At 43.7% G+C, this 20,773-nt stretch overlaps 1 protein-coding gene and 3 non-coding genes across 5 annotated transcripts; all 4 read right to left on the bottom strand.

Annotated features, from left to right (window-relative positions):
• Window positions 1-6,769: 6,769 nt before the first annotated feature.
• On the bottom strand, window positions 6,770-16,328 carry NCL (nucleolin). Of its 2 annotated transcripts, none has more exons than XM_043909700.1 (14): window positions 16,150-16,328; window positions 14,754-14,870; window positions 12,840-13,329; window positions 12,244-12,462; window positions 12,057-12,164; window positions 11,732-11,873; window positions 11,212-11,336; window positions 10,185-10,308; window positions 9,547-9,704; window positions 8,967-9,090; window positions 8,652-8,785; window positions 7,990-8,116; window positions 7,432-7,655; window positions 6,770-7,254 (listed from the first exon to the last, which is right to left on the bottom strand). In XM_043909700.1, the coding sequence occupies exons 1-14, from the start codon at window positions 16,165-16,167 to the stop codon at window positions 7,178-7,180; spliced, it is 2,187 nt and encodes a 728-aa protein (XP_043765635.1). In that variant the 5' UTR covers window positions 16,168-16,328; the 3' UTR covers window positions 6,770-7,177. The 2 variants fall into 2 exon arrangements, with proteins under 2 accessions (XP_043765635.1, XP_043765636.1); XM_043909701.1 differs by having other exon boundaries at window positions 12,057-12,143.
• LOC122698983 lies at window positions 7,789-7,922 on the bottom strand. Its single transcript, XR_006342482.1, has one exon. It is a non-coding gene; the product is annotated as a small nucleolar RNA SNORA75 (small nucleolar RNA).
• Window positions 8,480-8,559, bottom strand: LOC122698999. The gene has a single exon (XR_006342494.1). It is a non-coding gene; the product is annotated as a small nucleolar RNA SNORD20 (small nucleolar RNA).
• LOC122698993 lies at window positions 11,947-12,016 on the bottom strand. Its single transcript, XR_006342488.1, has one exon. It is a non-coding gene; the product is annotated as a small nucleolar RNA SNORD82 (small nucleolar RNA).
• Window positions 16,329-20,773: the final 4,445 nt, after the last annotated feature.

Genomic DNA, 20,773 nt, shown 5'->3' with positions numbered 1-20,773 from the left:
GAAGCACAAGGGAAGCCAGAAAGAGAAAGACAAATACTGTATTCTAACATATATATACAGAATCTAGGAGAATGGTACTGAAGAACTTATTTACAGGGCAGCAGTGGAGAAACAGACATGGAAAATAGACTTGTGGACATGGGGAGAGGGGAAGAGAGGGTGAGATGTATGGAAAGAGTAACACGGAAACTTACATCACCATATGTAAAATATATAGCCAACAGGGAATTTGCTGTGAGGCTCAGGAAACTCAAACAGGAGCTCTGTATCAACCTAGAGGGGTGGAATGGGGAGGGAGATGGGAGGGAGGTTCAAAAGGGAGGGGATATATGTATACCTATGGCTGACTCATGTTAAGGTTTGGCAGAAAACAACAAAATTTGTAAAGCAATTATCCCGCAATAAAAAAAATTAAATTAAAAAAAAAGAGAGAGAGAGAGAGAAAAGCAGGACTTCCCTGGTGATCCAGTGGTTAAGAATCTGCCTTCTTATGCAGGGGTCTTCAATCCCTGGGTTCAATCCCTCATGGGGGGAACTAAGATCCCACATAACACATAGCAAACTTGTACACCACCACCAAAGACCTGATGCAGCCAAATAAATAAAAAGAGAAAAGCAGACAGATTTATTTAAGTCTTACGAGACATGGAAGCCTTTATAAGGAAATGAAGACTTGAAGAAGTGGTTTAACCTTAGTATTTTTATGTTAGGTTTGATGAATAATGGAGAGTTGTAAAAAAATAAGAAAGGACCAAAAAAAAAAAGGATATAAACTGAGTGTAGTACATGAGGAAAACAGCAAGGCCTATTCCTTAAAATTCCCTCTTGGCGTCCCCTCTGTCTTCAAAGATAAGGGTGATCCTTTCTTCTGGGTATAAGGATGGTACATTCATATGAGGGTTTTATGAGCTGCTTCAGGGGACACTCCAAAAATCCTTCATGCACTTGCTGTTTCTCAAGTTCCTTCAGCTTGAAATACTTAATATCTATTGATATCATATTTAGGAGTAGCATGTTTTGAACTCTGTACTGCTATTGGTCTGTTTTCTAGACCAATCCTTTCAGATCCTTACGGATCCTTTCTCCTGCTACTAAGCCTTTCTAGCAAAATTTTTAACATAGTACTTTCAGTTCTAGGATTTCCATTCGGTTCTTAGAGTTTCCATTCTCTCCAGAAATTCCTCATTTCTTCATTCAATATATTCATCTTGTCCTGTAGATTCTTTAACATGTTTACAATGATTAAAGTGCTTACTTACAGATTTCAACATGAGTTGTTTGCCTTTTTCTCTTGATTGTTAACACTGTCATGCTTCGTTGCACATCTATTAATCTTGCTTACTGGACAATATGAATGACATATTGCAGAGTCTGGATTGTTATCTTCCCCTGAACACTGTTAGATTTTGTTCTAGTATGCAATTAAATTCCCAGCAGACCCCCTACTGATTATGCGGGGGTTTAGTTTTAGGTTTTAGGCTTTGTTCGGGTGAGTCTACTGTAGTTTTGTATTTTGCCCTTAGTCCTAGTGCTTAGTCCTTAGGCCTGGGAATGTGCTATTTTGTATGTCTACATATGTCATACATATGACCCTTCTGAGTTTTGAAGAAACACTTGAAGTGTTTATCAAACCCTTCTAAATGGGCAGAATTTGAATTCCAAACTTCCCTCCAGCACCAGGTATCTGCTGGAATCGGTAGCTAGCTCTTTCTCACCTTTCCATTGTTTTCCCCTGGGAGAAGAGTGAAAAAGCTGACTTAAAATTCCACATTCAAAGAACTAAGATCATGGTGTCCGGTCCCATCACTTCATGGCAAATAGATGGGGAAAAAATGAAAACAGTGACAGACTTTATTTTCTTGGGCTCTAAAATCACTGTGGATGGTGACTGCAGCCATGAAATTAAAAGATGCTTGCTTCTTGGAAGAAAAGTTATGACAAACCTAGACAGTATATTAAAAAGCAGAGACATCACTTTGCCAACAAATGTCCATCTAGTCAAAGCTATGGTTTTTCCAGTAGATGTGTATGGATATGAGAGTTAGACCATAAAGAAGACTGAGCGCTGAAGAACTGATGCTTTTGAACTATGGTGCTAGAGAAGACTCTTGAGAGTCCCTTGGACTGCAAGGAGATCTAATCAGTCAATCCTAAAGGAAATCAACCCTGAAATTTAATTGGAAGGACTGATGCTGAAGCTGAAGTTCCAGTAATGAGAAGAACTGACTCACTGGAAAAGACCCTGATGCTGGGAAAGATTGAAGGCAGGAGAGGAAAGGGACGACAGAGGATGATATGGTTGGATGGCATCACCGATTCAATGGACACGAGTTTGAGCAAACTCCAGGAGACTGTGAATGACAGGGAAGCCTGGTGTGCTGCAGTCCATGGGGTCACAAAGAGTCGGACACAACTGAGCAATTGAACAACAACATGAGAGTCTTGTGCTGCTCATAAATATAGGACTCAATCAAGAATTTGAAGGCAATTAGTTTCTCTTAAGTTGCCAGATTCACGTTTGCTCCAACCTGACTTCTGTTTAGTAAGACTCCCCTTCTGCTTAAACTCTCTGTCCAAAGATTCATGCCAATTCGTGGGGGCTTGGGGGCATACCCTCAAGGGAAATGCTGATTAAACATGTATCTCCCCCAGTGTCTTTACTTTCTTTCAAGGATGGTATCTCTTTCGGCTTCTATTGTTTGGTCTTCAACCCCTCAGAAGTTGACTTTTACATTTTATCAAGTTTATAATTACAAACAGGAGAGTTAATCTGTTAAAAGCCACTCCATTATCACCAGAACCAAACTCCCCAACTATATTTTGGGCTTCTCAGGTGGTGCAATGGTAAAGAATCTGCCTGCCAATGCAGGAGATGCAAGAGACACAGGTTCACTCCTTGGGTCAGGAAGATCCCCTGGGGGAGGAAATGGCAACCCACTCCAGCATTCCTGCCTGGAAAATCCCATGGACAGAGGAGTCTGGCAGGGGGTCACAAAGAGTCAAACACAACTTAGCATGCATGCAGCAGGAACTGTATTTTCAATGTAGATACATCTTACCTGGGGCTTTCCTGGTGGCTCAGATGGTAAAGAATCTGCCTGCAATGTGGGAGACCCAGGTTCCCAACCCTGGGTTGGGAAAATCCCCTGGAAAAGAAAAAGGCAACCCACTCCAGTATTCTTGCCTGGAGAATCCCATGGACAGAGGAGCCTGGTGGACTACAGTCCATGGGGTGACAGAGTTGGACACGACTGAAGCAACTTAGCATGCACGCACACCTACCTAATGCATTAGTGAACATGTAATTCTATCACAAATGATGTACAGTAATATTTTGAAAACTTTTTTCAATATACTTATTTCCCTTATAATCCTTCTTTTAAAAATGGGAAACATTATTCTGAAAAGTTTTCAAAGGCTTTACCTAAGAATTTCCAACACAAAAAGATTAAGAACTTTAAAATATATGTTAAGAACTCCTGGCCTTAAGAGTCTCCTTCTTGCTGCTGCCTTAGGTTTCCTGCAGTTGAGGGAAGGAGTTTCTCCAGGATTCCTTCATTCATTATCTACTGAGTACCTACTATCTGTCATGGACTGTCCTAGGCCCATGAGACTGGACAGTAAATAAAACCAAGTCCCTCCACTCAGGAGTCGGCAGTTACATAAGTGTTCTTTTCACATTTCCAAGTATGAGGATCACTAAGTCTTTCTCCTCTAATTACGGGGTTACCTGATGTGGAGGAACAGCCACTGACTCACACATATTAATTGGATAAAATTCTGCTGAGAGGCTCTACTCCCCGGGGTATTTGTTCTCATCCCTCTTCACCCTGGTCTACTGTTAGAGCCACCGCCCCTTTCCTAAGTAGGAGAAAAGGAAGTTTCAGGCAGGAAGAAGGAATTGTCAGATGCTGCAGGGAAGCCATAACCTAAGGAAAGGCCAACAACTGGATTTGCAGCCTTTGGTCAGGAGAACCCATTAATGAACTCAATGCTGGTGTGGGGACAGCAGCCACCCTGCTGGAGGAAAAGAAGTGGGAGGCAGCAGTGTGGCCCTTCTCGAAGTTTGGCAATAAAGTTTAGAGGGAACAGCTAGGCAGGGAGGTAGGGTCAAGAGACAAGCTCTTTTTGGATGAGAAAAGCTTTGGCACTCTTTAAGGCTGAGGGGAGACAAGACTGAGTTACAATGAAGTTATTAGTGGGCCAAGTATGGATAAGTGACAACTCAGAAAGATAAAGAGCATAGGACAAGCATTCAACAAAAGTTAGTTCTTGGACCCAATTAGTATCCATTTTTTTGGTGGGGATTTCACAGCACTTCTGTGCTCTGAGTGGACTTTCTGCAGATTCCTAAGCCCGGGGTTTCTCTAGTGGTTCAGTGGTAAAGAATCCACCTACCAATGCAGGAGACGCAGGTTCAGTCCCTGGATCAGGAAGATCCCCTGGAGAAGGAAATAGCAACCCACTCCAGTACTCTTACCTGGGAAATCCTATGGCTAGAGGTGCCTGGAGGGCTACAGTCCATGGGGTCACAAAGAGTCAGACATGGCTGAGTGACTAAACAACATCACTACTTAAACTGTTTGGAGTTGAAGACGCATTGACCTGAAACTAAACTTCATGCTTCCCTCCAGACTCCTCCCTGTCAGACTCCCTCCACATCTTTGTGGATGTGCTGCCACCTGCTGGAAGAGTGATGAAAGTGGCGACAACCATTTGCTGTAGAGAGCTTTTCTAAAATGGCTGCAAAACCCTCACCAAGAGACCAGATAGGTAGGCACTGAGAAGGCCTAGGATTAAGAGGTTTGTTGGACTCCCTAAATCCAAGTGCTACAGGGTAACCACCCTTCATCTTCATCTTTCTTGCAATGGAAATCACCATAATATCCCTGGCTGGAATAACTAGCAGTATACAGGAGCTGACAATCTCCTTCACTTGGGGCTAAGGAAGAACTGTTAGGATTAAAGAACCGTTTTTCTGCTCAACCTGCCCTACAGCAGGATACAGACACTGAGATCAAAGCCTGGCACACCATGGGTACAGTACAAGCAGCATTAGCTGCTAGTGGATTAGCAAGTCAGCAAATGCCGATTCATGTTTCTAGATGGCCAAGTTGTTTATTACACCATCAGGTTTAAACCCAGAAACTTGTCTAAAGTTGAGCTAAGCAGTCAGAGGTGGTACCCACAAGACAGCTGCTGGATAATGGAGAAGGCCCTGGAGACCCAGAGACCAATCATATAGGCCCTTCCTAAATGCCCAGTTTGACAGATGAGCTGCCATTGATGCAAATCTCCACACCTCCAGTCAAAATTCTACATGTTTGCTTCAAGAGGTAACAGATTTAACATCGCTTCCCAGGTGGCTCAGTGGTATTCACCTACCAATGCTGGAGACACAGAAGATGGAGGTTTGATCTCTGCATTTCCCATGGAGTAGGAAATGGCAACCCACTCCAGCATTCTTGCCTGGATAATCCCATGGGCCGAGGAGCCTGGTGGAGCCTGGTGGGCTACAGTCCATGGGGTCGCAGAGTCCAACACAACTGAAGTGACTTAGCTGGCACACACTAGCATAAACAGCTCCAACTAACTGGACCTCCTAAATCTAGAAAATATAGGCCACAAAGGGTTCATTTTAGTTTTTACGTTTGGTTAATCAGATGATGTCCCAATGCTGGCTTTTCTTTCTAGCAGAAACAAATTTTTCAATCTTCCTTGCTTCAAAACTGGTATTTATCCTGCTCTGTCATACAACAGATTTGGTAGTGAGGTGGCACTAGTAAAGAATTCACCTGCCAATGGAGATGCGAGACTAGGGTTTAATCTTTGGGTTGGGAAATTCCCTGGAGTTGGAAATGGCAACTCACTCCAGTATCTTTGCCTGGAATGCTAAAGCTGCATAGTAGGCTACTGTCCATGGGGTCAGAGTGTAACACAACTGAAACAAGGTTCATCACACGTCCATGGTTTAAGACACCCTCACTCCACCAGCAACTCATAGCCAGAAAACTGCACCAAGGACTGGTAGTTTCACGCAAGCTGTTTTTTATGCAGTGGGGATAGGTTGGGGATGATTCAAGTGACATTCTTTATACCACCACTGATCTGACAGGAGGCAGAGCTCAGCTGGTAATTCTGTGATGGCACTGGATCACCTATTATGCGGCCTGGTTCCTAACAGGGTTGGTGACCCCTGGTTTGTATCTTTCAGTCAGCCTTCTATTCCACTATTATCTTTCATTCTATCACCTAGGGCACTATTTTTCAACTAAAATGTTAATCCCTTGACCTAGATCTCTCATGTGACCTTTTATTTGGAAGTGGGGTGGGCAGGGAATGCTTGTAGAATGTCTGAATTAACCCAGTGCAAAACCGAAGGCCTTTCTTGTCAGTTTAACCCGGAGTTGTTGGAAGCCTTCATTTTGGCCCATTCACCCAAGAATTCTCATCAGGCACTGCTCTTGTATGCTTATCTAAGAGGCTCAACCAAAGCGTTACTAGCCCTCTTTACAGAGTACTTTTTCAGGACACCTGACCCTCAGGGCTGTTTATAAGTGGGTTAAGATCATAGGAGACTTTCATATGAAGACACACAAGGCTGCAGTTGGTTACTGCAGTAGCCATTTCACCAAAACTTATGGCTGGGACACTCAAAACCAAATCAGGGGTGGAATAGATGTTGAGTGGTAGAACTGGCTCCACCATGCTCCACTCTCGGTGATGTTCCAGGAGAAACACTCTAAGACAGGAAGTACAAGGCTGGCACCAGAGTTCTAGGACTTTTAATTTGTCCCAAAATTGCTGAAGCAAAAATCATGATAAAACATTCGGCTTTCCTTTACACCCCCCAACGCAAAAAAAAAAAAAAAAAACAACAACAACTCCGTAGGAAAAAAATGGTTTTGTACATGGGAAGAAACAATATAAATTCAAAACTTACAGATAAGGGTTAGCTCTATCACTCATCTCTTTAAAAAGTTTATACGAATATCCAGTCAACACCAACAGGGTTATCTCCCTTGAAATGTTATCTATACGGATTTCCAAGTAGACCACAGGGCTGTATACTGTCTTGGAATGTCCTCAGAAGGCTCTGCCATTGATCAGGTAACAGAGTAAAAACCCCAGAGTCCTTTCTTTCAAATGGAAGAGGGAGAGACAGGGATAGAAGAAACTATTCAAACTTCGTCTTCTTTCCTTGTGGCTTGTGGTCTCCTCCTCCTCCTCTGCCTCCTCGGAAGCCTCCTCGCCCTGCAGAAAAGCAAGGCAGCATTAAAACAGGCTGCAGAACTGCCAATCATCCCTCCCCAGCAGAGTGAGTGAGGACTCGGGGACTGATGCAGAAACATGGCTCTGCAGGTTTGCAAGTGCACAGCCACATAAACAGCATCCAGTAGACACAGCAGGGTGGCCCTCCATGCTTCTTACCTCCAAAGCCTCCCCGGCCTCTGCCACCAAATCCACCTCGGCCACCTCTGCCACCACCTCGGCCTCCAAAGCCACCTCTGCCTCCTCCTCGACCACCAAAGCCACCTTCACCCTTAGGTTTGGCCCAGTCTAAAGTGACTTTGTTTCCATCGATTTCACCATCTTCCATGGCCTCCTTGGCAGCTTTGGCATCTTCCTCACTATTGAAGTCTACAAAACCAAACCTAAAACACCAAATGAAATAGCCTGTTGTAAAGCACACATATGCCAAGTTTAACCTCACATGTTCCACAGTGACCCCATAAGCCTTAAGTGGGAAAGACCCAGGTGAGCACTTCCCTACAGAAAGCTGAAACAGAATGTCTCACAAAACAGCTGAATAAGCCTCTGTGAAGACAGAAGGCAACAACGCTAGCTCCGTGAATTGTCTCTTCTTCTCGTGCGAATCCTCAACTGTCACTAATCGACAGAAAGGAGCTCAGTGAGAAGACTCAAGGTGGGAGCTCTCAGTGAGAAGACTCAAGGTGGAATGACGCACATTTCTTGCCTCGTACTCACCCTTTGGAGGATCCAGTCTCCCGGTCAGTGACTATCCTTGCTCGAATAGAGCCATCAAACGACTCCTTTAACGTCTCTTCTGTGGTATCCTCAGAGAGACCTTTGACAAACAGAGTTTTGGATGGCTCTGGGAAATAAAAATAAAAACTGTATCAGTCACAACCCATGACAACACTGGGTTTACACGTTCCAGTCGAGCATCTGACTACTGGCCAAGAATGCTTGCCTTAGCAAATGCTAGCCTTTCACTTGGAGTGTCCATATGAGAAAAAGCAAGTTAAAGCAACTTGGGTCAATTAATGCTTAATTCAGCAAAGGGCTTGGACCAAATTCCACATGATGTTTACACTGATCCCCAGAGCAATTAAGAATCTTTTTATGGAAAACAGGAGAAGCAGCAACCCAATTAAGTGACAGTAGTCCTAAAGTAGGCAGCTATAAACACAAGACAATAAACCACAGGTCAATTTGCTGCTCAGTGTTGACTTAGCTGGATCAGAACTTGACTATCTAGAGGAATTTTCTTGAGATCTCATCAGTTACTTCTCAGATAATCAGTCATCATATCCAGTATCATTTACTCAGCAGCAACAGAAAGAAGCAAATGTTCTTCTGTAGATCTCAGGACCCAACAACAACATCCTCTTAACAAAGTGACTTACGGCTTCTTGCATTAGGTGATCCCCTGGGTCCTTGCAACTCCAGTCTGATGGCTCTGCCCTCAATTTCCCTTTTATTACATGAATTTAAAGCTTCTTTAGCATCTTCAAATGAAGCAAATTCTATAAATGCATACCTGAGGATTAAGTCAATACTTAAGAGTAAGTTACCAAGCACATGACTCCACTGCTGCCACCAAGCCTTTTTCCTCAAGCAAACCCTTTAACAATGCAGCTTCTGCTAAATGTCAGAACATGATTTCACCTCCACAAGATATTCTTAAAAAGCCTGTAACTGGCGACATAAAGATACTTTACCCTTTAGATTTGCCATTTTGGTTCTGGGGCACCTTGATATGAGTTGCCTTCTCAAAAACTTCCTGAAGAGTTTCTTCCGTTGCACTATAGGAGAGGTTGCTTAAAACCAGGGTTTTTGATTCACCTATAAATAAAGAGATGTCAAATTAAGACTCTGAAGCAGTATGTCCCAACTTAAGTCACAGCTGTATTGTGTTCTTCAAGAACTTCTGTGCTTCGGAGATGTAACACACCAATGTTAATACAGGTGGAATACTTGCTACTCAACAGCAAATACCTGTTAAGTACTTATATGCTGGTTCCTTCCATTCCTATTGTGCAAGCCCTGTGTCTTCCTAGAGCAATATTCTTATTTAAATGCACACAATCTAAGTTCTTTACAGTATAAAACATACAAAGGAAGCTAGATTTATCTATGTTCTAGCACAAGTATTTCATATAGCTCTCATTCAAGACAATTACAAATAGAGGTATAACATGCTGATCTACATCCAATTTATCAACTATATAAAGTACAAAGATGAAAAGGATTTCTTTCCCTCCAAAATTTCAGAACCCAGAAGGAAACCTAAATTCTTACCACTCCAAGTGCTATTCTTTCCCCCTCTATGGTCTTGACTTTGACCCTTCTCTCCGGTGTAGTACAGAGAAATGGATCGCCCATCTATCTCTGTTCCCTGCTTTTCTTCCAAGGTTTTTTCTGCATCAGCTTCTGTCTTAAATTCAATATAAGCAATCCTACAATAGGGAAAAAAAAAGAACTCACTCGGTTTTAAAAAACATATTAATTCTCTCTTAATCTCAGCAATATGACTTTATTTCAGACGAGTAAAATAAAAATGCCCTTTGTTTTACACTAATTGATTTATACTAATTGTTTCTACCATTTTCCACTTTTCAACTAAAACTCCCCCCCTACTACAGAAAGCTTACCCAATACTTCTAGAAAATTTTTTCATGTTAAACCTACCTCACTACAATAATTACAATTACTTTCAAAACATTTACTGTAAGCTAGGCCTTAGGTAGTACTTTATGTTAGTTTATAATAAAATTACTCTGAATTAGGTACATTATCCTCACTGTACAGATAGGAAACTCAGGTTATAGAATAATTTGCCCAAAATCACAAACATAGGAAAGTTAAAATCAACATTTCTTCTATAAATTAAAGTGCATTTAATTTTAATGAAACATTTCAGTAGACACAAAACATACCCTTTACTCTTTCCATCCTTGCTGACTAATCTGATCTCCACAGCATCTTCAAACACTTCTTTTAATTCATCCTGAGTAACTTTGTAAGGCAGATTTTTAGCCAAAAGTGTTCTTGCATCTCGATCTAGATTTTAAAAAAACAACATAAAAATGAACTGAATGGCTTAAAAGACCCTTCTTGTGTCAGAGATCAAAGACTGACCAATATACAAGTTCTTGCTAAAATTTTTATGGACTTCTCTGGCAGTCCAGTGGTGGACTCAGCTCCTTTATGCAGAGGCATAGGTTTGATCCCTGGTTGGGGAACTAAGACCCTGCCGGCAACAGGGCACAAACAAAAAAAATTAAAAAATAATAATAATAATTTTTAGATTTCATAATGTAAAAGGCACTCTGCTATTATGTATTATGGAGATATAGCAATGGCAAAACAAACTGCTTTCACAGCTGACAGCTAACTATGTGCTGAACACTTAAAAAGAGAGCTAAATATCATATGTTATGTATATAGTGTTCAGTATGTTTTAATTTAAAAGACCATGGGGGAAAAAAAGTGTAGGGAATTCCCTCGTGGTCCAATGGTTGGGACTCTTGTGCTTCCACTGCAGGGGGCATGGTTTGATTCCTGGTCAGGAAACTAGGATTTCACAAGGTATACAATGCAGGCACCCCAAATTTTTATTTTTAAAAATCTAAAAATAAAAAGGTGATGCACACACACTTGAAAGGTGACAAGTATATAGAAAAAGGTAAAAGATGCAAAAGGAGTAGTTAAGAGATCTGCTCTAGGTCTAGTGAGGAAAAGACTATTAATTTAGATATACCAAACCAATTATTTTTTTATTAAGTCTAGCAAGCAGTGCCAAGCACTGATGTAAACATTTAACATTCTAATTCATTTAATCCTCAACATATGAGGAAGCCAAAAGAAAAAGGTTAAACTGCTCACCCTGGCTTGTCTACATTAGATTAGATACATAGCTATGAACAAGCTATCAGTATCAGCATCACCTAAAGCTTTACATACCTTTCTTACTGTCTTTTCCCTTTGGTTTTTCTAGTTTAATTTCATTGCCAAAGACTTTTAAACCAGTGAGTTCCAAGGCTTTTTCCAGGTCTTCAGCAGATTCAAAATCCACATAGCCAAACTTCCTTTAAAGAGAAGGGACAAAAATTTTAAAAATTACAGGTCAGGGGGTGGTGGGACAAACCCCACAAGAGTCACAAGTAACAAGTACTCCGCATTCACTATTATGGCTTTTCAGGTCTAAGAAATATTTAGTTTGTGTTATATCAAAAATTAAGGGGAATTATGGAAACTTCAATTTGGGGGTTTCACAATTTGATAATCAAATTATCTAATTATTTAATCAAATTACTTAATTCAATAATATCTACTCTTTGGAGACTTTTAAGATATTCATATTTAAGAGTAATGAGCTAAAAAAAAAAAAGGTAATGAGCTAAGGTCCTAAAAGGGAAAGGAAAAAGCAACAGCAGACCCACAAATAATGTGTGATGCTATGACACAGCGCCCCCATACTTACCTAGACACACCAATTCTGACATCGACAACAGCAAGATCATTTTTAGCAAAAAGATCACTGATACCCGTTTTCAATTCAGGAGCAGATTTATTGAAGTTCAGGTTTCCAACAAAGAGATTGAAAGATGTAGTTGGTTCTGTGCCTGTACAAAAATTTTCTCAAATTAGTCAATTTTCCAGTATACTTGAATATTAATCAAATTATTTCTGTACACAGCACATCAGCACATTGCAATGTAACATCAGCTTTCAGTATTAAGTCCCTTTATTGTTCATCACTTGTGCTATGTGGTGTCACTTCCCAATCCCCCAATTCTCTAAGTTACCTTCCACTTTTTGTTTCTTGGCTTCAGGAGCTGCTTTTTGTTTGGTCATTTCCTTCTTTCGTTTTCCAGGTGCTTCTTTGACAGGCTCTGGACAAGAGTTCAAACAATCTATGTCATCCACACATACTCAAGTACCTCCCTTTAAACAAAACTCATGTCAATGTACTTGAGAATCCAACTTGATTACCTTCTTCCTCTTCCTCCTCTTCTTCCTCCTCCTCATCCTCCTCTTCCTCCTCATCGTCGTCCTCCTCTTCATCGTCGTCATCCTCTTCCTCCTCCTCTTCATCATCATCATCCTCTTCATCTTCATCTTCAGCAGTGCTCTTGGCCTTCACAGGAACAGCTTTTACTGGAGCTTTCTTTCCTTTGGCTGGTACAATCTCCATAGGTTCTTCTTCAGAGTCTGAAAGAGAAGCCACCTAGTCAAAAACTGAGTTCTATCCCAGTTATATGAAGACTTAAAGGAAAATAAATGTTATCTTGTTCATGCCACTGCGCTTAGAGCTATGGTAAGAAAAATACAGAATGAGTTGTTTGAAGCATTTTACTCAGGAGCAGCTATAGTCTGTGGGGTTGCAAAGCATCAAAAGGACTGAGCAACATAAGCAGGCAGTCTTTGATGGGCACCAATTTAGTGCATCACAATCAGTCCAGAGAATCCCTGGGATGATTCTTGTCTAACCCCCCAGGTGTTCAGGAGTATGTAGTTTTACCACCCACACCTCATCCCTAATGTACCTTGCAAACAGGAGTCCAGGAACTACCAATACAATGCCTTACCATCTTCGTCCTCCTCATCCTCCTCATCCTCCTCCTCATCATCATCGTCATCATCATCCTCATCCTCGTCATCCTCATCATCTGTGGCAGGAGCACCACCAAAAGCAGCAGCTGCCTTCCTCACTGCTGGTTCATCCTCCTCTTCATCTTCGTCGTCTTCCTCTTCACTGTCATCTTCATCTTCTTCATCACTGTCTTCCTTCTTGGCATTCTTGCCGTTCTTTGCTCCCTTGCCTGAGGCAGCTGCTCCCTTCTTACCAGAGGTTGCTACCAATGCTTTGCCTGGGGTGGCTCCCTTTTTGCCAGGTGTTACCACAGCTTTAGCAGGTGTAACTGTCTTCTTGGCTGGCATAGCTGCTGCTTTTTTGCCAGGGGTGACAACTGCTTTCTTTGCCGGTGTGGCAACTGCAACCTTTTTTGTTGGGGAAACCATCATCTTCTTTGCTGGAGTCGTGGTAGCCTTCTTGCCTTTTTTCTGAGGGATAACAACCTTCAAAAATAAACAAAAAACAAACAAAAAAAATAAATAAATAAACAAAAAACAGCATAAGCTTGTTTTCAAACTCCAAAGAGTTGTCCCATAAATGAATGCTCAATTCTAGCACTGCCTCAGTTCAACACCACATGCACCAGATGTGAGCAGGTTAAAACGTAGGGTCAAATTAACATGTTCTGTACACTTCAAGTCACAGTCCTAATCTTGCCGGAAACTCTAACACAGACCCTGAAAACAGACTAGATGCCACCGCTTGGGCTTAGACAAAGTTTTAAAACTTAATTTTAAGCCTCAATAGTTTTCCCATCTGAAAATAACTATTGCTCAGTCGCTATATCACATTCGACTCTGTGACCCCATGGACTGCAGCCAGGCGTCCCTGTCCTCACCATCTCCTGGAGTTTGCTCAAATCCACATCCATTGGGTCAGTGATGTTACCTAACCATCTCACCCTCTTCTGCCCTCTTCTCCTTCTGCCGTCAACCTTTCCCAGCATCAGGGCCTTTTCCAATGAGTTGGCTCTTTATACACTGCTTTAAGGATTATGACTTGATATATATAATCAAAAGCCTTAACACATAGAGAAGATAACCTGTTAAGTGTTATTAAGTCATTTGGGGCTCTCACAGTGGGTGGAGGTAGGAAGTTCACTGAATGCTCATTCTTAGAACCAAAGAGGAAATGAACATCAAAATGTCAAGTGGGATAATCAATAGTGGCAAAATTAGTAAAGAGCACATGTGCTTGATAAAAACCATCACTTGTCTATGATTAAAGTTACACTCAAAACTACTTTTTGTTAACTACTCATTTTATCAGGTAACGTGTGCCAAAATAAAACCGTCATTAAATTCTAAATAAGAAATACAAGCAAATAAAGCAATTAGTCGTCTTTATGGTGAGCCAACAGTAGCTGAGAGTTCTAAATAAGTGCCAATACAATGAAAGGTGGCAACTCTCAGTCCACACCACTCTAACAGTGATTAGTATTATCAAACTCATATAGGGTAAGAGAGACCAACTGATCCTACTTGGAAGCTAGAAGAATCTGATAAGGCTAACCTCAGACCTGAATATAATGCTCAGAGCTGCCACTCACACACCCTGTTTATCTGGTATGTGGAACAAACACGTTGAAAGTGGAAAACTAGTGATTCACTACAATATATCACACCAAGCCCTGCAGAAGGTGTGCAGACATGTGCGCGCACACACATACCTACAGATCTTTCAAGTTCATTCTAATATTCTTGTGCTATCTTGACAGGTCAATACAACTTTGTGAAATGCTTGACCATTACAACAGGTCCTATGTGAATTAACAGAATCCTGGTTTTTCTGCTAATATTTTCAGACATCCAACACCACCTCCATTTTGTAGTTTAAGGCAATTCAACATTGAACTATATACAATTACCTCTTCTCCACTGCTCTCATCGTCTTCATCTTCTGACATCTCCTCATCTTCACTATCTTCTTCTACCTCCTTTGGGGGAGGAGCCATTTTCTTGGAGTCACCTTGATTTTTACCGGCCTAAAACAGACATGACACATTATACCCTCCCTCATTTCAAGCCATTCTTCATAGCAAAACAGCAGTCATCTCCCTTAGAACTCACTCTTCATACTGGTAAGTACAATTTACATAGACACTATCCTTCATAGCAACATTAACATAGGGCTTCCCAGGTGGCGCTAGTGGTAAAGAACCCGCCTGCCAATGTAGGAGACAAAAGAGACGGCGGTTCAAACCCTGGATCGGGAAGATGCCCAGGAGGGCATGGCAACCCACTCCAGTATTCTTGCCTAGAGAATCCCATGGACAGAGAAGCCTGGCCGGCTACAATCCATGGTGTAGCAAAGAGATGGATACGACCGAAGCGACTTAGCACTCAATTTCCTACGTGTTTTCTCTCAAGTTCTTTAAAAAACCAACCTTTGCTTTAGATAAAAGGCTACTCTCTTCTTGCTACGTTCTTTAAGCACACCCCTTTTAAAAATTACACCTCCAGCCAGAATCGAACCTTGCTTCACCGCACCGTTTCTCAATGCGGACTACAACTGGACCACTGTAACTGCCAACAATTCAAGGCCCTTCACGTGAGGAAAACCACCTTGAAAAAGTCTCTGAGGTAAATTGTGCCACCAAATTCCACCACCCTCGTCTAAAGGCAGCTTTAAAAAAAAAAAAAAAAAAACACGTCTTAACCCGTAGTCTTCTATTAAGACTTCCTTTCCCAGGTTACCAACCCCGCCCCTTTCTGCCCTGGAAGGGCCACGTGGGATAAGTCGCAGGCCACCACGTGCGCGCAGCCCGGCGCAGAAAGCATGCGGCAGGGCCTCCTTCCGGAACCCCCCTCCCGTCCGCCCACCCAGCTGAACTGGAGACAAGTTGTACCGCCGCCGCCCGCCCCAGAGCCAGGTCCCTCCGCAGGCCGCCGGCCCCACACCGCGCGGCCCACGTGGCGGGCCCCGCGCCGCGGCACGTGCGTCAGGAGGCGGGGCCCCGCTCCGGCCCGTCGCAGGAGTTTCGCCTCATCAGCCCGAGGCCCTGCGCCCCCTCCCCGCTCTCAGCCCCGAAGTCCTTCCCCGCCGCATTCACTACCCGCGCGGCACCTGCCGAAGCTCTTCACTTCGCTACCAAGCAGCTAAAAGACGCGAGACCTCCCAACTAATCGCGCGAGACTTCCCACAGCATGGCGCCCTCGAACGCGCCCGGGACGGCGCGCAGGCCCTCCTCCTAGCGGCGCAGCGCGCGCGCTCCTCGGAAAACAGGCCTTGACGTCCGTGCTCGCGCGGACAAGGCCTCTTACCTTTGCGAGCTTTACCATGATGGCGGCTTATAACGCTGGAGTATGTGGCGAGCGAGTGGCGCAGACGAGCCCAGAGGAACCTAAGCACCGTCGATGGCGACCGCTAATCCCTGAGCGCGTACGCTTGGCTGCCAGCTAGCGCTCGAGACTGAGGCGAAAGACTGAGCCTGCCCAGTAATCGCCTCTGGAAAGGCGACGACGGCACCCTCGTGACTCCGCCTCAGCCAACCAGATTTCGCGTCCCTCTCATGAGCCAATCGCGAGCCTCTGGCTGAGAACGGCGCGGGGCGGGGCACGGGCCGGAGTGGGCGGGCCGAGGCGGCCAAAGAAGGGGGAGGGGATTCGTGGCGGCGGCCTGGGGGCGGGACTCGCTTTGTGCAAAGCCAGCTCTGATTGGGCCATTGGTGCGCGGTAGCCGGAGTGCCCATCCACGGCCCGCGCTCGCGGCGCCTGCGCGTTGGGACGGACATTTTGGCGCCGCGTGTTCCATAACTCCCGGGCGGTGGATAGCCGTGGTTTCTGATTTTCAGTGCGTCGGGTCTTGTCTGCTCCGGAGGGCTTGAGTTTCCTGGAGGCTTCACGGGCGCCCCCGTCCCACATTCTACACAAAGCCTCCTGGAGGCAGTGCTGATAAGAGTTTGTCCCGTCTCCTCTCTAAAGAGCCCGAGACGTTCGGGAATTCAGAATCCACCGCGTTGAGCGCCCACCTTAGTTCCCCCTGCTGATGAACCGCGCCAGAAAGTACCCCTGTCTGCTGGCGACTCCCCCAGGCCCCGTCTCAGAAACTGCCTCCTGAGAGCTGCTGATACAGACAGTCTAGTATGTGAGGTTTACAGTGAGCAACGCACAAACAATAATCTCTAGAAACCTCATGTGCTATGTATTTTTCACAGTAGGAAACACGCTAGTGGTCACGGGATAACTGCGGGCTAAGGAGAACTTGGTCAGGCCAACCACAAAGCAGAGCCTTTGACCACTTAAAAGTTACCTCTTTGTTATTTGGGACTAAAACACCTACTTTTTAAAAACGGTGGCTGCTAAGTCAGTGTCAGATGGTCCGGGAGTCAGTCAAGAGTCTAAAGGAAGGTTCCCTGGACGGAATAGAAGATTGCCTTTTTCGTTGTGCTTTTTCCAGTTATTCAGATGGATCACTGGCAAAACTTAATTGGTGTAAAACTCAACCCAGGAAAAAAAAAAAAAAAAAAACCTCAACCCAGAGCACTTTCTTCAGTTTAGAGCTGCCCAGGTAGGAGGTTATATCCCTGGCATCTGGTACCTGGTACAAAACCAAGGTATCTTCAACTATGACGCCATTTCCCCAAATGAACTAATGTTCAGAATCACCTCTGGGGTTCGTAATTAAAGAGATGTGGGGCTGGGCCCAGGGTTTTGTATTTTAACAAGGGCTCATGGGGCTTCTCTGAGCCATCAAATTATTTTGCAGTTCTTACTGAAACACTCCTGTGACTGAGTGAATAGGAAGCCCACAGCTACCCACTGAGGCTGTCTGATCAGGGAGGAGACTGGGGCCCGTGCTCAGGCCTGCACCCTGCTTTCTGATACCTGTGGCGAGCATCCTAAGGAGGTTTTCATTTTGAACTCTGGGATGGGGCCAAACGGACACGTACTGGGTGACTGGGGGCAGAAAAAACAGCATAAGCCAAGGCGTGGTAGAATAAAACCCCAGTGTTTGCAAGCAGTTTGGCACAGAGCAAGCTTTGGGCACTCATGGGAAGAGGCTAGGGAGATAAGCAGGGAACATGATCAAGTGACAAGGATGAGTTATAGAAATATTGGCATGGCTGACTTGTCAGTTCAGGTCTCAGCTTATATCATCTCTTAAGAGGCCTTCCCCCACCCTCCAATGAAAAGTGCCACGCAGAGGCTTCGTACCACACCACCCTAATGGAGGCAGGTTCTTAACCGCTACCTAGCATTTTTCTGTTTGTTTACTGCCCATTTGCTCTTTCCCCAGCGTCGAGAATACAGCGTTTGTTCTCTGCTGTATTCCTGGTGCTTTAAGCATTGCCTGATACAAGTAGTGGTGAAAATTTTTTGAATGAAGTATTTAGGTAAGGGGAGCAGTGGAGAAAGTCTGAGTATATGAGTGTTCAAGTGCTTTGCTTTGGAGTCAGCTTGAGATTAAAAAGAAAAAAAAAATAGTAATCGCTAATACTTATATAATAATTATGAATTTCTAAGCACTATTCCAGTTCTTTATACCTCTAAAAATAAATTACCACTGTTTTACAGAAACTGAGGCAGATAGATTAACTTGTCCAGGGTCACATAGCTAGGGACTAGAATTTATTTTTTTTTAGCATTTATTTGACCACTTTTAAGTGGTCAAAGGCCCTGGTTTGTGGTTGGCCTGACCAAGTACTTCTCCTCAGGCCACAGTTATAACATCCTGTGACCACCAGGGTGTTTCCTACTGTGAAAAATTCCTAGTACTAGAGGTTTCTTGAGATTTTGTTTGTGTGCTGCTCACAGTAAACCAAATAAATTTTAATATTTTAAATATTTAATAAATATTAACATAAAATAATATATATTAATAAATTTATTAATAAATTAACAAATAGTTATTAATAAATAATTCATTTAATGTGTATATGTGATATATATTTAAAATTTTTATTAAAAATAAACATTAATACTTATTCAAGGTCTTAGTTGCAGCTTGCAAACTTTTAGTTGTGGCAGGGGGATCTAGTACCCTGACCAGGGATCAAACCTGGGCCCTCTGCATTGAGAGTATGGAGTCTTAGCCACTGGACCACCAGGGAAATCCTGGAACTAGGATTGAAATAGACCCTACTCTGTCATCCCAGTTTCTTTATAAAATGGGGATAATAATAGCGCCTGACTTTGGGGTTGTAACAAGTATTAAATGAGATGTATAATAAGCCCTCAATACTAGTTAGTGTTATTACTGACAGACTTGGTGACTTGAATTATGGGCTTTCCTGATAGTTCAGTTGGTAAAGAATCCACCTGCAATGAAGGAGCCCCCGGTTCGATTCCTGGGTCAGGAAGATCTGCTGGAGAAGGGATAGGCTACCCACTCCAGTATTCTTGGGCTTCCCTTGTGGCTCAATTGATAAAGAATCTGCCCGCAATGCAGGAGACCTGGGTTTGATCCCTGGGTTGGGAAGATCCCCTGGAGAAGGGAAAGGCTACCCACTCCAGTATTCCGGCCTGGAGAATTCCATGGACTGTATAGTCCATGGGGTCGCAAAGAGTCGGACACAACTGAGCGACTTTCACTTCACTTCATAGAGAGGGATAAAGGATCATTTATTTCCATTATCTGTTGAATGTGTGTATGTAAGTGGAGTGACACCAACAGGGCTGCAGCTCTGGGGGGAAGCTCCTGAGTTCTGCGTTGGACGTGCTGCGTGCGTGAGAAATACCAGTCCCTTTAGGCAGTTGGCTCTGAGAAGGTGGAGGTGGCCACATGGCTGCAGACATAGATGACGTGAGGGACCAGCCTAGAGTAGCAGGCTGAATGAAAGGAGAAGGTGGGAAAAGGCCCAGAGGCAGAAGCCAAGCTAGGAACGGGGAGTTTTGGAAGCCAAGGGAAGAAAGAGTTTAAGAGAAAGGGAAGAGAAGAACAGTATCCAATGCCTCCAGAAAAGTCAAATAAGGTAAGGCCTGAGAGGGTCTACTGGATTTGGTATTAAAAGATATCAGAGATTTTGGCAAGTGTGCTGGGGTAGAAGCCACACTGCTGTGGGTGGAGAAGTGGCAGTGCCAAGTGTAGGGCCCCTGTGGGAAGTGCCTCTGGGAGAGGGAGTGGTCACAACTTAAGTTTCTCCAGAGCTTATAGCCTATGGGAAGGAGCCAGTAAAGGGAGACTTGGAAGCTCAGAAAAGACACGAGAAGACAAGACTGAGTGAGGATTGTCAAACCAAGGAGCTTCCCCTTGGTCCAGACCAATTTGACGCTAAAGGTAAGTCTACCTGAGTAACTGACACAGATGACTTAATGCCTCTTAAGTGTCCAGACAGTTCCCAGTGCATAAAAGTTCATAAAATGGACATTAATAAGTGTCCATTCAATGAATGGAGTATGGGCATGAGAATTAGGATAATTCCTGTCTGCTGGTGTCTTCTTTGGGGAGAGTCGGAGCTGGATGGGCAGTTGTGCATGTGCTTAGTCGCTCAGTCATGTCTGACCTCTTTGGGACCCATGGACTATAGCCGCCAGGCTTCTCTGTCCATGGGGGTTCTCCAGGAAAGACTACTGGAGTGGGTTGCCATGCCCTCCAGGGGATCTTCCCAACCCAGAGATCAAACCCAGGTCTCCCACACTGCAGACGGATTCTTTACCTTCTGAGCTGCTAGGGAAGCCCATCAGTACTGGAGTGGGTAGCCTATCCCTTCTCCAGGGAATCTTCCCAACCCAGGAATCAAGGGTCTCCTGTATTGCAGGCAGATTCTTTACCAGCTAAGCTACCAGGAAACCCCAGATGGGCATTTACAAGGCATCAACTGGCTGGAGAAAAGGAGGGAACACTTTCTTAAACACCAAAAGATTGATTTAAAAGTAATGGAATGTAAATTGTTGCAGCCACTATGGAAAATAATATGGAGGTTCCTCAAAATATTAAAATAGTATT

This window comes from Cervus elaphus, chromosome 8 (assembly GCF_910594005.1).
Source record: "Cervus elaphus chromosome 8, mCerEla1.1, whole genome shotgun sequence".
NCBI classification, from domain to species: Eukaryota; Metazoa; Chordata; class Mammalia; order Artiodactyla; family Cervidae; genus Cervus; species Cervus elaphus.
This window is presented reverse-complemented; position numbering and strand designations above follow the sequence as displayed.